The following is a 16,385-nucleotide window of genomic DNA, read 5'->3' as shown; positions in this document are numbered from 1 at the left end:
AACATCCAACTACAAGCTGCAGAGTTGGAATCCTAATTTTGAGTAGATTTTTGTATCTGAAAAATGATTATGATGAACCATGCCCAGTAGGCTGATTTTGTATCAAATTCTCAATTTAATTCAGTGAAATTAACACAAATGCAAGCTTGTTCATTATTTATTGGTAGTATCATGCCACTTCATCTTTGTTCCTTATTACTCTCAGCTGGTCTGCAATGACCAAATCATCATTCCCTTAGATATTAAGGGGATCTTGTGGCATTGTGGTAGTATCCCTACCTCTAAGGCCAACGACCCAGGCTCACATCCCATCTGCTATAGATAGGTGTACTAACATCTCGACAAACAGGATGATTAGAAACCATTTTAACTTCAGATACAATGATACAATATGCCATGCAGTCACAGATGAAGAGTTGGACATTATATTTTTATTCTCCTCAGAATGTGAAATAATTCTGTAAATTGCCTTTGATTGTTCCGATTTTCAGATTTCATTGGCGGTTCTAGAAACAGCATCTGAAGTCTTGACTATCTGTCATCTGAAGAGGTAGCAAGGTGGCTCAGTGGACAGCAGTGAGTTTGATTCTACCCTGAGGCAACTGTCTGTGTGGAGGTTGCACATTCTCTCTATGTCTGCGCAGGTTTCCTCTAGGTGTTCCAGTTTCCTCCCACAGTCCAAAGATGTGCAGATCAAGTGGATTGGCAATGGGAAATGCAGGATTATAGGGATAGCTAAGGAGTGTAGGTCTGGATCGGATGCTCTTCAGAGGGTCAGTGCAGATTCGATGGGCTGAATGGCTTGCTTCCACACTGTAGTGATTCTATGAGCCTCCTCTATTGTTGCATACTCATTTCCTACTTTTACTGCTAGTTCTTCTTTCGCAAACATACTCAAAAGAATCCTTGTAGATCACATAGCTAGATTCAAACTGAAATGCTTCAGCTCTGACGACAGGTCACCAAAGTGAAATGCTTTTCTTTTCTCTCACATGTTGCCTAACTGGCTGAATATTTCAAACAGTTACTTTTTTAAAAATTACAAAAAGAATCTGAATTGGCTACACATGTATATTTTCCTGTTTACTTACAAACTGACCATAATTACATTTGCCCCAATGTCATTTTTAAATTTGATTGAACAGTTCTTGACAAAAGATGCACTGCACATATTTTACTTCCCTGGTATTAACAGTTTCTGGGAAAGTCCAAATTTCTTAATGTACCTCACAAATAATGCTGTTTTAAGAAAATATCAACATAACATTCCTCCTTTAAAAGTTAATGATAGATTTATTAGAGAATGATTTCCCACCTTGTTAAACTCTTGGTTTTGTTGTGAACATTTTGTTAGCTCCATCTATGAAGCGTCCTTATAGTTATCCAGTGAGTTCAATAGGATTATCTACTGCGCATATGGTCTGCTTATTCTTAGACATTGTCATCAATTGTATTGAGTCAACAGCTTCCTTGAGAGTCAACTTCAGATCACTTAGGCTGCAACAAGAATTCTCAAGACTTACAAGTAGTCTGTCATGGGGCATTTGGTTGTGCAAGTTTCTGTATTCATAACAATCCATGAGGCAGTTCAGGGTTCCAATGAGTAAATCAATCAAATCAGTTTTTTCCTTCCGCTGATTAAACTTAGTTGCTTGAGTATAACATTACTGCATGCCACAAAAATTCAAACTTCTCTGTTACAGTTGCAGATTTGCTTTACAAATACTAAGTAAACCAGAGAGATAACAAGGTGTCGAGCTGGATGAACACAGCAGGCCAAGCAGCATCAGAGGAGCAGGAAAGTTGACGTTTCAGGTCTAGACCCTTCTTCAGAAATTATTTCTGAAGAAGGGTCCAGACCCAAAATTGTGCTCCTGGGATGCTGCTTGGCCTGCTGTGTTCATCCAGCCTCACATTTTGTTGTCTTGGAGTCTCCAGCATCTGCAGTCCCCATTATCTCTGTAAACTTTCCTGCTCAACCTGCTGTGTTCATCCAGCTCTACACCTAGTTACCTCAGATTCTCCAGCATCAGCAGTTCCTACCATCTCTAATTAAACCAAAGATGTTAACAACATCATTTGTTACATTTGTTGAAGAGTAAGTTTGCACTTGTTTTACGACCTCAGGTTTCTTCAAAGTTTTAAAATGCCACCTGTTTTGCTGAGTCATGAGGATACACAAAATCAAATGCTTGTGTATCACTTTGAAATTATTAGTGAGGTGGCTGCAATTTGCCATAGCATTGCTAAAGAATACAGAAAAACACTTTCCATCTTGTGTTCAAGTTCATGTACTGAAGGTCTGCAAATTCTAATAGGCTAAATTCTTTCCATATAGTATGTGCTATTGGTTGTATAATACGGGTTCCCAAACAATCCGGGAGACAGAGAATCAAATATTTTATTTAATTCCCCAGAAGTGTAAGAATAATAAGGCAGTAATAGTAGGAGATTTTAATGACCTAAATATTAACTGAGATAGTTCTGGTGTGTGCAAGATAGGGAGGGGGCAAAATTGTATTTTGGAGGACTTTTTTTCACCTGTATTAAGGGGATACTTCTGAAAATGAGCCTGCACAGGTGGAAAACACATCAGCTGGGAAGCATTTTGCAGACAAGCATTATAATTCAGTCAGATTTAGCACAGGTATAAAAAAAGGAATCAGATGGACTGGGAATAAAACTTCTAAAATGAGGAAAGGCTAATTTCACTAAGAAAAGACACAATTTGGCCCATATTGCCTGGGAGCAGCTACTTGCAGATAAAACTTTGTCAGAGCATTGGGAGACACTCACGGACGAAACAGTGAAGGGTAAAGGGAGAAATATATTCCCAAAAAGACAAAGGGTGAGACCAAGACCAGAGAACTCTGGATGTCAACAGGCATAAACTTTATGTTTAAAAGAAAAATTATGCCAGATACTGAGGGTTCAATATGGCACAGTGTTTAAAGGAGTACAGAAAATGCATTGAGTACTTAGAAAGAAAATTAGGAAAGCCACCAGAGTGAATTAGAAAGTATTTGCAGCTGGAATAATGGTAAATGCAAAGGGTTTTTTCTGTAAGTATATAAATATCAAGAGAATAACTAGGGTAAGAGTCAGACTCTTAAAGATGATCTGTGTGCAGGCCTGGAATACATTGAGAATGTGCCAATGAATGTTTTGTGTTAGTCTTCGCAATGGAAAAGGGAAACATCAGGGTGGAAGACTGTGCAATGTTACAACTTAACATAAAGAGACAGGAAGTTCTGACAGCCTTCAAAATAGACAAATCCAGGAAGTGTTGCATCCCAAGCTATTGAGGGAGGCAAAGGAGGTGGTAACAGATGCTGGCAGTAGAATTTCGGATACTCACTTGCCACAGGAAATTATTAGAATTAATTTTGAGGAACAGAATCTATACCATAAATGGCAGAACTTTGAAAGTCAGATCTTAGCGTGCATTTCATTGATCCCTGAAGGTAGCAAGGCAGCTAGAGAAGGTGGTCAAGATGACATATGGAATATTTGACTTTATAAGGGCAGGAAGTTGCATGGAAATGTACAAAATGCTGACCAGGCAACAACTCAAGCTGAGTGTACAATCACATTGTTGGAAAGATGTGATCGGACTAGAGAAGGTATGGAGATTTCAGCCTCAGGTGGGAGGTCAGAGCTACAAGGAAAGATTGGATAAGCTGGGGCAGTTTTCCATATAGCAGCAAATGTTGAGAACTGATAGACATGTATAAGATTATGAAGGGCATAGGATAGGATGAATATGAAGATACATATTCGCTGAGTAGAGGCGACAAATAACTGGGGGCATAGATTTAATATAAAAAGTAGAATGCTAAGAGGACTATTGAGGATAAAGTTTTCACAGAGAGGGTGATGGAAGTCAGGACCTTGCTGCCTGAAGAGTTGTTGAGGCAGAAATTCTCATAATATTTAAGCAGTATTTATATATTCATGCATTGCTATAGCTTCCATTGATACAGGCAAACAGCTGGAAAATGGGACAGGTGTACTCAGATCTTTGCTAAACAACGTGAAACACAATGGACCAAACAGCCTCACTCTGTGCTGTAAATGTCTATTAGTGAATGAGGAAAATCTAACCCAGTGAATTACAGGACCAATACCCTAATCAAAAGTAAAGTGATGGAAGGGGTCAATAACAGCAGCGTTTCCTTAGAAATGACCTGTTCACTAATACCAGCTTGGTTTTCTCCAGGACCACTCAGCACCTGACCTCATTACTGCTACAATTCAAAAATGGACAGAAGTGATGAACTCCAGAGGGGTGGTCAGACTGACCGCATTTAATATAAACACTGTATTTGACTCAGAATGTGTCATCAGGAACCCTAGTAAAATTACAGCCAGAGGCAATGGGGAGAAAAGTGTCTGCAAGTTGGAGTCGTATCTGGTAAAAAAGAAAAATGTTTGCATTATTGAAGATCAGTCAACTTAGCATCAAGACACCTCTAGAGGTGTCTTAAAGCTAATCATTACCCCTAGACATTTAATGGGGTTGGCATTACTGAATGTCTCAGTATCAACGTCACCACTATCCTGGGCTTACCAATGACCAGAAACTGAACTGGACTAGTCATATAAATACCTTGACTACGAGACCTGGGCAGGAGAACTGCAGCGAGTAACTCATCTCCTGACTCCCCAAAGTCTTAAGCCAGGAGCGAGATGGAATATGGCCCATTTGCCTAGATAACTGCAGCTTCAACAACACCCAAGAAGCTTGACAACATCCAGGAAAAATCAGCCCACTTGACTGGTGCAAACATTACTCTTTTCCCCACCGATGCACTGTAGCAGCAGTGCATACCACCTATAAGATGCATTTCACCAAAGCTCCATAAACAGAACCTTCCGAACGCACAACCATTGCCATCTAGAATGACACAGTCAATAGGTGCATGGAAAAAGCACCTGCCAGTTTCAGTTCAAGCTATTCACAATCCTGACTTGGTAATATGTTGCTGTTCCCTCAATACCATTGAGTTAAAATCCTGGAGCTACCTGCCTAACAGTACTGTACGTATACTTACACCAAATGGACTGCAGCAGTTCAAGAAGAGAACTCACCACCACCTTCTCCATGGCTACTATGGATGGGCAATACATATAGGCCCAGCCAGCATTATCCACATTCCCTGAATGAATAAAAAAAGTCTAAATGCGATGCTTCAAGACCAAAACTTTAGCAGAAGACATCCTTTAATTCAGCACTGACCTGGAATAAACAGTTACTATTTTCAAGAAGGCTAGAATAAAAATAAAAATGTCATATTAATCCAAAGCAGCATTCTTATATGGTAGAGAAAATGTATTTTGTATTTAATTATTGGAGGAATGTTGTTTTTCTCCATTCTATCCTGTTGCATACCATAAACAGTATCGCACTGTGGATCCCGCTCTTGTAACTAATGGAATATGATCAATATTCAAGTTGTAAATATTAACTGAAACAAATATTAGATTTAGATGATACTGCTCGTGGAATAATTTCTAAGAGGCTTTACAGGATTGGATGGATAAAAACAATAAAGAACTTAAGGTCAGAATGGATAGAGATCAATAACATAGATTTTAGGGGCTTTTGAAAGCAGGAAGATCGACAGTAAAGTGGAGTGAATTAGACAGAATTCAGAGAACCAGAGACATTTGCCCGAAATAAAACTTGGCTCCAATGAAGTAGAGGATAGGTTGAAGTAGATAGGCTACATCCCTGAAGTAGACGAATGTCATCTTGGTGACAGATCTGATGTGAGATAAAAAGTGCAACTCACTGGTCTATATAACGTTAACACTGCACATGATCATAGGCAGAGTGGCTCCAGGTCTGCAAACAATAAGTCAAAGCATTTGTTCAGTTATTCAAATTTCACAAGCTATATTTTTTTAAAAAAAAGAATCAACATAAATGGACTGGAGAGAGCCATTCAAAAGCATAATACCAAACAAAAATGTAATATCTTTAAACTGCTGAACATTCATGATAAAACATAGTGAAAAGCAACAAGCTCAATCTAAACAAATTGAGAGGGTATACATCGTTTATTCAGTAAGTTGTGATGGATTATGAATATGCAAAAATGTCTGTCAGAAAAGGTCCAGCTTGACTCAGGCAGATGAGCATCAAGAGCATGTATACCTCCTGTATGCCAGGCAATTTCCTGGGAGAAGTGAGAATGGAATCAAAAACAAAATCCAATTAGGGAAAAGCAGATGTTTTCTAAATACATCCTATAGATAAAACAGATCTCGTATTGTATATTCCCTGCCTTTCCGTAAATTTAGTTAGGTTCTCAGAGATGCCACTTACTTAAGTCGCCGTATAGTTTTGGAGCTGACAATCCTGTTTTTCAGTAGGATTTTGAGAGACAAATTTATGAAGATAAAATTATATTTTAAAATAATATTTTTCCTCTGACTTTATGTCTCATGATGTGAAGGTATAGATTAGTTATTAATCTTTACCTTCAAAACAATTCTTGAGCTATTTTCATACTTTACCACTATTTCAGTTTTGGATTTTCTGTTCTGCATTTACTGTGGTTGTTCTCTTACTTTATACTGGCATTCTTCCTTTGATCTCCATGCTTTGTTGCTTGAGGCTGCTGCTGAACAATCATGTCAGGATTCAAATCCACCTCTGTTGGGCTGACCATGACCTTTGCGGCTCCTAACAAAGCAGTCTTTCCTTTGTTGTAATTCTCCAACACCTAGTTCAAAGGAAGATAAATTGCTTTAGATTAATACAAGTGATGTGAATAAGTTCACATTCACTTTGCAGTTCATCTTTATAAAACAAAGTGGTAAAGTCACATATAAATATCAAATGAAGCTAAATTGAGGACTGGTTGGTACAATGGGTTCTTTTTGGAATTTTAGTTTAACCTCCCACATATTATGGAGATGAATGCTTCACTTGCCTGTTAAACAAGCTCAATGCAGTTTCTTATGATTGTGAGCAAAAACATAAAATTAGCAATAAATGTGTAATCTCAGTCAGTGAGCTAATAAAGACAGTTGGTGTGAAAAATTTTAAAAGTCAAAGCGATGCTACACTTTGAGATATCAGTCTTGAATTTCACAGTCAATTTTTAATAGCATCTGAAGCCCAGAAACAAGCAGCCCAGCCTAACAGAACCGTGCCACTTGTGCTGTACTTCTGCTGCAAAGTTATTTTGTAATCGAGCGTATTCCATGAAAGTTTGCTGAGTTAAGCTAATTCAAATATTCTCAGTACACCCATGGTGCAATGTTAGTGTGGGAGCTATTACGTTGCTGTAGACCCCTGCACCAGGAAACTTCCAGGTAACATCTTAGCACAATGATAAGGATTTTAAATTCAATGGACGTGAAAATGTAACTGGTCAATGAGCAAAGCCATAGGATGATTCCATATCCATATCAATGCACAGTGCTATCTCCAACTCACTTCTTGCAAGTGCTTCTGCAATAGACTTGGCCTCTGTGCTATATCTGATGAATTCTCATGTCAATACAGGAAGCCTGAACACTTCAAATGTTATCACTTTCTAAATGATTGCGATGACACAATCATATAGATGATCTCCTTGAGAAAAATAAAGTGCTATTCTTCTAAAACATACCATTATACTACTTTAACAGAGATGAATTGATGCTGTCAGTCAAAGATCTGAATGCTTTTTCCTCTCATCTGTTTGACCACTCTATTGTGAGGGGAAAAATAATCTCAAATTGCTAATGTCACTCAAGGGAGTAATGGATGTGTGTTTTTATTTAGAGTAGCAATTACTAGACTTAGCAGGTTTGAAAAACTGAGACTTGCTTTAAGTATTTTTTCTTCTCCACTGAGAACAAAATAACAAGTTGGGAACACAGAACGAAGCAAGAACAGGGATGATAAACCTTACCAAATAACAGTACTAATATATCCAATCTGAACCCTCATGAAATACAGTAGATACTTTTCTAGAAATTATTGCATTTATTTAAGTTTTATTTGTCATTTCTGGTAATATCAACGTAACGTAATGTAGTAACAATGTAACATTATTTTATTATCACCAGCCATCTAAGTTTTGGGACAAACACAGAAAATGCTGAAGCAATTCAGTTAGTCTGGCAGCATCTGTGGAGAGAAAAATAAAAGTTATAACATTTCAAGTCTGATATGACACTTCTTCAGTTCTGAAGAAGTCATATTGGACTCAAAATATTAACTCTGCTTCTCTCTCCATACATGCTGTCAGACATGCTGAATTCCTCCAGCATTTTTCTGTGTTTGTTTCAGATTTCAAGCATCTGTAATATGTTGCTCTTATTTTTTAAGTTTTGAAGATGTTTGAAGTGGAACAGATCTCGTTTTATCATTCCAGATTGAAATTTTGTGTAGCGAGTACCTGACCTCCCAAACTCTGCTGCACGGTTCCATTTCTCACATACACTGCATCATATTCACAAATGTAACTGTTCACGAGCAAATCTACAATAACTTTCAAAAATGAACTGAAATGTAATGAATCCCTAATTCACTAAATAAAAGATAAAATTTCCAAATGCTAATTTTATTTTTAGAACACGATTTTAATTGAAGATTGGGTTTAAAAAGAAAGATGAAGTTTGAATTTGCTGATTTTGCTTTGCTTCTGGCAGGGACATGTTAAACACTGTGAATTACTTCAGGTTAGGTGAGTGTTTGCAGCCTTTACCATTAAGTGTGCAGTGCAGGATATATTTTCAGTCGTTTCAATAACTTCCTTAAAAATTAGTTGCAAATTTTCTGAGGAGTCTTGGATTGCTGTAATTGAGGCACTTGGATTGGTACAAAGAACAGTACAGGTTAGGAACAGGCCCTTTGGCCCATCAAGTCTGCACTGACACATGGCACTTTTCTAAACTAAAAATCTTCCAAATCTTTGCAGTCCAGATCCCTCTATTCCCCGCCTATTCGTGTATCTGTCAAAATGCATCTTACATTTTTATATTGTATCTGCTTCTACCACCTCCTCTGACAGCGCATTCCAGGCATTTACACCCCTGTGTAAAACAACACACCTCTCAACTCTCCTTTAAACTTTTACCGTTTAACCATAAACCTATAATTCCTAAAATTTTCATTACTACCCTGGGAAAAAGACTCCAACTATCTGTTCTAACCATGCCTTTCACAATTTTGTTAACTTCTACCAGGTCACCATGCAGTCTCTGAAATTCAAGTGAAAACAAACTGAGTTTGTCCAATTTCTCCACATAGCTATCTTCATCCAAACCAGGCAACATTCTGGTAAACGTTGTTTTGTACACTCCACAAAGCTTCCACATGGTAGAACTGCACTCAATATTCCAAATACAGCCTTACTGAAGTTTATACAGCTGCAAAGTGACCTGTCAATTGTTATACTCTATGCCCCAACTGATAAAGGCAAACATGCCTTCTTAATCAACTCATCCACTTACGTTGCCACTTTCAGGAAACTGTAGCCTTGCACGCCCAGATCCCTCTGGATGTCAACGCTTCTAAAGGTTCTGCCATTTATTGTATACTTTCCTCCCACATTAGATTTTCCAAATGTATCATGTTGCATTTGTCCAGATTAAATTCATCAGCCCTCTTTCTGCCCAAGTCTCCAGCCTATATATATACTGCTGTACCTTCTGGCAATCCTTACTATTCACAGCTTCCTCCAACCTGCATGTTGTTAGAAAACTTACTAATCAGACCAATTTGGTTCTCCTTGAAATTATTTAAATATATACATTACAAACAGGATTTGTCACACACCATTTCAAACACCAATTATTTTTGTTTTCTCAAGTTGCCGCAGTTCCAACTGGCTTCCTTTCTTTATTATTAACTTCAACAGAAGAGTCTAAAGGCTCTCTCACCAATCACATTCCATACCTGCTTTCTGGAAGTCTACATTCCAGGAAAAATGCCCTATACATACACTTGAATTAGATCAACATCTATCCCTCTCATTCTACCATACAATTTTTTTTTAAAAATCCAAACTAAAATGTAAAGTACAAGTTGCTGAATAAAGTATCAAATTCCATTTGCTTTCAGAGGTACAAATTATTGCCATCTAGTCAGATAAAAATACAGAACATGCAGTACTGTTATATGCATATTGCTTTAGGCCTACTTATGCCCATTTCCCATCTTGCTGTTCCCTTAGGCACAGATTTTAATGGCCATACTTCTGGTATTTACAGCTTGCTCAGCTCTGTAAAATTCACACAGCTACAATTTCATTAACAGAAAAACAAAATTCTGCAGATGCTGGAATTCTGAAATTAAAACAGAAAATGCTGGAAACACTTAGCACATCAGGTGGCATCTGTGAAGAAAGAAACACAGAGTTAACTTTTCAGGTCAATGACCTTGAGACAGAACTGTTCCAATAGTTCTGGGACCACTTATGATATGGTCTTGGAGAAAGACATTGCATGGAAATGTGCCAAATGTTTTTAAAATTATAAACAATAGGAGAAATTGGATTCCATTCAGCATACAAAACAGAAAGATCAACAAGAGACTGATATCAGCCAAGGATCAATGCAACATCACAAAGAGGAACAGAAAGGGACTGGACATCCATTCAATTTTTTTCTACTCCTGACTTTGGAAAACTTCTCAAAATAACTTGGAAGTTGTCTGCATTTAGTGATGGCTCAGCATAATGATCCAATGTATATGCTTTATAAGAGTCTTTAAAATTGCATTGTTAGCGTCAGTGTTATTCAATTGACAATTATCTTGCCTAAGCCAAAACGGAAAGCAAATCATAAATTAGCAACACGAACTAAGAAAGGACTGTTTTCTTTGCAGTAAGACTTTAAGCTAAGGCTATATCTGCTTATCAAAATTGATTACAGACCATAAAATAGACATGATTAGCTGAAGAGGTAAGTAAATTGGGTTATCAGTGATACGGTGATGGCTTTCTGGGCATTATCTTTTCTGTTTCTAAAAATTTTTAGTCTTATTATGAGAATGATTTATGATCAGTCTCAGCCAGTGAAAATACAATCACATAATACCAATGTTACATGATACTCAGAAGTGCTTAATACAGCAGAACAGTTGGTTTCATTATAGCGAGCTTTGAGAAAATTTGTAGCTCAGGTTGAGGTTCTGGATGTGAGTTTGCTCGCTGAGCTGGAAGGTTCGTTTTCAGACGTTTTGTCACCATTCTAGGTAACATCATCAGTGAGCCTCCGACGACGCGCTGATGTTATGTCCCACTTTCTAGTCATCTGTTTAGGTTTCCTGGTGTTGGTGATGTCATTTCCTGCATTGGTGATGTCATTTTCTGTTTTTTTCCTCAGAGGATGGTAGATTGGCTCCAAATCAATGTGTTTGTTGATGGAGTTCCGGTTGGAATGCCATGCTTCTAGGAATTCTCGTGTGTGTCTCTGTTTGGCTTGTCCTAGGATGGATGTGTTGTCCCAATCAAAGTGGTGTCCTTCCTCATGTGTATGTAAGGATACAAGTGATAGTGGGTCTTGTGGTGGTTTCATTATCATTAGCCATGTGTCTTCTTATGGCCATCAGTATGTGGATGAGAGTGCCGAGGGCTGGCAGTACTAATATAAATTGTGTGATGTCAGTAGAAATTTTATTAGTTGATATTCCGTGCACAATAGCTGTAGAGTAACATTTCATTCACACTTCTTCCCACTCACCCAACTTATGCAAAGCATATCAACTACATACATGACATTTTTCATTGTCCGCATCAAAATCCACGATGAACTGACATGATACTGTGTAAACCCATTCCAGCTTGTGCCATTATAGCAAATAGAGAGAGATGTTTTTCAACCCAATAGTCTGACTTTGATTTTAACTCAAATCCCAAAGGTAAAACTTCAGAGGAGCATAGAATTTGAGAGCATTTGTAGGCCATTTGGCTCTTTGTGGTTGCTTCATCATTTGATAAAGACAATTGACAACAGATCCGCTTGAGATCCTAATTTCACTTTCTTCTCTGTCTTGTAAAGTTTACTTCTTTGTCCATCAAAAATCAATCGAACAAAGTCCACAAAAGGAAATATCTTCACAGAATCTACCCTGTGAAGTCCCCTTAGGACTGTACGTGTGTCAAATTCTCGTTTCTTCTAAACTCCAATGGCTACAGGCCCAATCTGTTCAACATTTCTCCATAAGATAAGCACTTCCACTGAGGGAATTAGTCGAGTGAATCTTATTTAATCTGCTTCTAAAGCAATTATATCCTTTGTCAAATGAGAAAATTTGAAACTGGATACATTAATCCAGACAGGGTGGCAGCAAGGTCCTGTGCAGCTGCACTAACAGTTTTTCATTGTTATATTGCATTCCTCTTGAAATAAACACCAACATTCCACTTGCCTTCCTATTTGTGTGCTGCACCAGTATACCAATTTCATCATTCAGGCGTCAGGATACCCAACCTCAATGTCCCGACAACATAGAATTACATAGGAAATCAGTCGAACAGCTCACAATTTTTCTTTATGTTTCGGTATTTTGCTTCAACAGTTAGTAGGAAAATCAGTTGAAAAAATACCTTGTGTAATCCATCCATTACAACATGAGGCATGTGCTCATTCAGCATGGCAGCAGAGATGATGACCTCATCCAAAGTCTTGTTGTCACTCCAAATAGCATAGTAAGTTGACTCTTCCTGTCCACAGCAACTGCAAAAATTAACATGAAAGGAGTTCAAACCAAAATACCACAAACTGTCACTCACAAATCCCAATACATTTTTTAAAATGAGTATAGCAGATATAAATGTGCGTTGACCTCAATGAAAAATGGGAAATGTGAAAATGACATGTTACCAGTTAGAACAGCATTTTGCCCAACATCTAACAGAGGAATCATACTCAAATGCACATTCCCCATAGTAAACAAAGAAGAACAATTATAATACCCACCCAATTTATTCAATGGGAAACTGATAATATATAACCTCCAAATGTCATCTTGAAGTTTTGGGAACAGCAACAGTTGAGGTACTACAACTTATTGTGGGGAGGAAGGGGGAAATTTGATTCTGATGACTCCTGCTAGCAAGTGTACAATGCTTATATAAAATTAAAAAACATACAGACCTTTGCAGTTATGCTGACACATGACTAAATAACCTGCCAACATGCATAGTCTTGGCTCATATTAACATTTTCCATTCGGAGAAGATACTAAAGGATTACTAGATACTAAAGATGTTGCTGGATTAATAACAGCTGTGCAATCGTATTGCTACTTCTTTAGCTGAATAAGAGGCAACATTACAAAGATACAGTATTGTCTTAATACAAATTTTAAAGCTTTATTGCAAGGAAATAACACAGTATTGAGTGATTAAAATTTTACAGACAAAAGAAAATATTACAATATTGTTGTTATGTAGGGTTTGAAAGTTTGAAAATGCTTATAAGTCAAGAAAATTAGAATAACATCATTTTATGCAAGTCTCTAAGCTTTAAAGCTATCACAGTCATTGATTCACGTAGTATGGAAACAGATCCTTCAGTCCAACTAGTCTATGTCGACTACGTTCCTAAACGAAACTAATCCCACTTCCCTTCATTTGGCCCATATCCCTCCAAATCTTTTCTATTCATGTAGTTATCCAAATGTCTTTTAAATGATGTAATTGTACTTGCATCCACCTCTTCTGTTGACAGTTCATTCCACATATGAACCAGTCTCTGCATGAAAGAAGTTGCCCCTCATGTCCTTTTTAATCTTCGTCCTCTCGCATTAAAAATACGACCCCTAGTTTTAAACCCTCCAGCCCTAAGGAAAAGGTTCTTGCTATTCACCTTATCCATGCCCTTCATGATTTTATAAACCTATATAAGGTCACCCTTCAATCTCCTTCGCTCCAGTGAAAATGTCTCAGCCTATTTTTATAACGCCTTCTGCGGAATCGATAAACCCTAAAGAAAAATGATCAAACAATACATGAAATGCTACTCATCTAAAGCAACTTTAAATGAAAACTAAGTTGCCACAAAAAGGAGCAATGGCAGGAGGAATAATGTTGCCATCAAGATTCATATCAGAGATGGGCCAAACAGAAAACAGGTTTGGATATCTTAGAGAAATCAGTTCTTAAAGTTCAGAATTGCTTCAATTCTAAATACGAACTATGAAGCTAAACAAGTAAATGCACTATTTTAAACAGTATACCATATACAGCATGATATCATAAATCACAAAACTATAAAACAAGGCACAGATAATTTTCAGGAATTCTAATCGATTTTGATAAGTATGCAAGTCTGAAAATAAACAAAACTCTTGAAAAAGCAACATTTAACAGAGTTCAGAATCCAGGGAAATTCAGAGCTTTTGGTAGATTAGTAGAAGACTGAGAATATGATACTTTGAAATCAGAATCCAGAACAGACAGATTATTGTTCACAATATTGATGAATTTCTATCAAGATTATTACAGTCCAAAGAGTTGACTTTGGAAAAAAAGAAATTCAAAATACACTTGAAGCAGAAATCAAGAAGACTCAGACAAATCCTCAGAGAAGAAGGATGGCTACATCACAAGGGAACAACAGAACTTCTACAATTTATAAGACATAAACACTATATAGACAAATCTGACAAATTAACACAGAAAGTTAACAGAGATAATGGGAACTGCAGATGCTTGAGAATCCAAGATAACAAAGTGTGAAGCTGGATGAACACAGCAGGCCAAGCAGCATCTCAGGAGCACAAAAGCTGACGTTTCGGGCCTAGACGCTTCATCAGAGAGGGGGATGGGGAGAGGGTTCTAGAATAAATAGGGAGAGAGGGGGAGGTGGACTGAAGATGGAGAGAAAAGAAGATAGGTGGAGAGGAAAGTATAGGTGGGGAGGTAGGGAGGGGATAGGTCAGTCCAGGGAAGAGGAGGTGAAATGAGGTTAGTAGGTAGGAAATGGAGGTGCAGCTTGTGGTGGGAGGAAGGGATAGGTGAGAGGACGAACGGGTTAGGGAGGCGGGGACAAGCTGGGCTGGTTTTGGGATGCAGTGGGGGGAGGGGACGAGCTGGGCTGGTTTTGGGATGCAGTGGGGGAAGGGGAGATTTTGAAGCTTGTGATACCATTGGGCTGCAGGGTTCCCAAGCGGACCACTTTGCAGAACACCTCTGCTGGGTTCGCGATAAACAACTGCATGTCCCAGTCGCGAACCATTTTAACTCCCCCTCCCATTCTTCAGACGACATGTCCATCATGGGTCTCCTGCAGTGCCATAACGATGCCACCCGAAGGTTGCAGGAACAACAACTCATATTCCGCTTGGGAACCCTGCAGCCCAATGGTATCAATGTGGACTACACAAGCTTCAAAATCTCCCCTTCCCCCACTGCATCCCAAAACCAGCCCAGCTTGTCCCCACCTCCCTAACCTGTTCTTCCTCTCACCTATCCCTTCCTCCCACCTCAAGCCGCACCTCCATTTCCTACCTACTAACCTCATCCTGCCTCCTTGACCTGTCCGTCTTCCCTGGACTGACCTATCCCCTCCCTACCTCCCCACCTATCTTCTTTTCTTTCCATCTTCGGTCCGCCTCCCCCTCGCTCCCTATTTATTCCAGCTCCCTCTCCCCATCCCCCTCTCTGATGAAGGGTCTAGGCCCGAAACGTCAGCTTATGTGCTCCTGAGATGCTGCTTGGCCTGCTGTGTTCATCCAGCTTCACACTTTGTTATCACAGAAAGTTAACAGCTAGCTTTGGAACAAAAAAGCCTCACCAGCACTAGTAGTGCCAGCTATGACAAAAGAATGCTGCATCTGTAAAACCATTAGTCATTTCCAGTAGTTGTGCAGAAGTAAGACACAGGTTCAGAGCAACAAAAAGCTAAATGCTTACTCATACAAACAGGATATAACGAAGTAGAACCTCCTGCTTTAGAAAAGATATTAACATTGTAAAATATACCACCATTGGAAAAATTAACAGGCATCGCTAAATATTTTGGTGATTTAACCAATTCAAGTTTTATATTATGACAAGAACAAACATTAATTTTAAGCTTGATTCAGGATAATGACATTTGTTCTTACCAAATCAAATGTTTTGGCTGAAGAAAAATTAAAATTACAGCCTGCGTAGATGAAACCGTATGCACAGGTGGAGGAACTCTCATGAGTAAAGGTATGTTACAAGTAACATTACAATTAAAAAAAAGTGTAAGTTGGAAATGTGTATGTAGTTTGCAATTTACACTTCTCACTTAGCACATATGTCTTGATCTGAACAGTCTTAAGGTAGCTAAAGAATTTCAAATTGTTTCAGGTGGACAACTGGTTGAGAAACAAACCATTGTCAACAAAGCTCTCAAGGCGTAACTGGTAGAAGATTTCATTGAGCGTCATGAGTTCATGGCAG

The 16,385-nt window shown here is 38.3% G+C and overlaps 1 protein-coding gene across 8 annotated transcripts in view; it reads right to left on the bottom strand.

Moving 5' to 3' along the window:
• The window catches only part of dagla (diacylglycerol lipase, alpha), a 319,027-nt gene that overhangs the window by 31,304 nt on the left and 271,338 nt on the right, over positions 1–16,385 (bottom strand). For all 8 annotated transcript variants that reach the window (XR_007249020.2, XM_048545917.2, XM_048545916.2 and 5 more), the window contains 2 exons: positions 12,555–12,684; positions 6,577–6,731 (listed from right to left, as the gene is read on the bottom strand). Coding sequence is in view for 7 of the 8 variants with exons in the window: in XM_048545917.2 (XP_048401874.1) it covers positions 6,577–6,731; positions 12,555–12,684 (285 nt within the window). In the remaining variant the exon portion in view is untranslated. The remainder of the gene's footprint in view (positions 1–6,576; positions 6,732–12,554; positions 12,685–16,385) is intronic.

The sequence above is a fragment of the Stegostoma tigrinum genome, chromosome 17 (assembly GCF_030684315.1).
Source record: "Stegostoma tigrinum isolate sSteTig4 chromosome 17, sSteTig4.hap1, whole genome shotgun sequence".
Lineage (NCBI taxonomy): Eukaryota > Metazoa > Chordata > Chondrichthyes > Orectolobiformes > Stegostomatidae > Stegostoma > Stegostoma tigrinum.
Note: the sequence above shows the minus strand (reverse complement) of the source record. Positions and strands in the feature narration are given on the sequence as shown.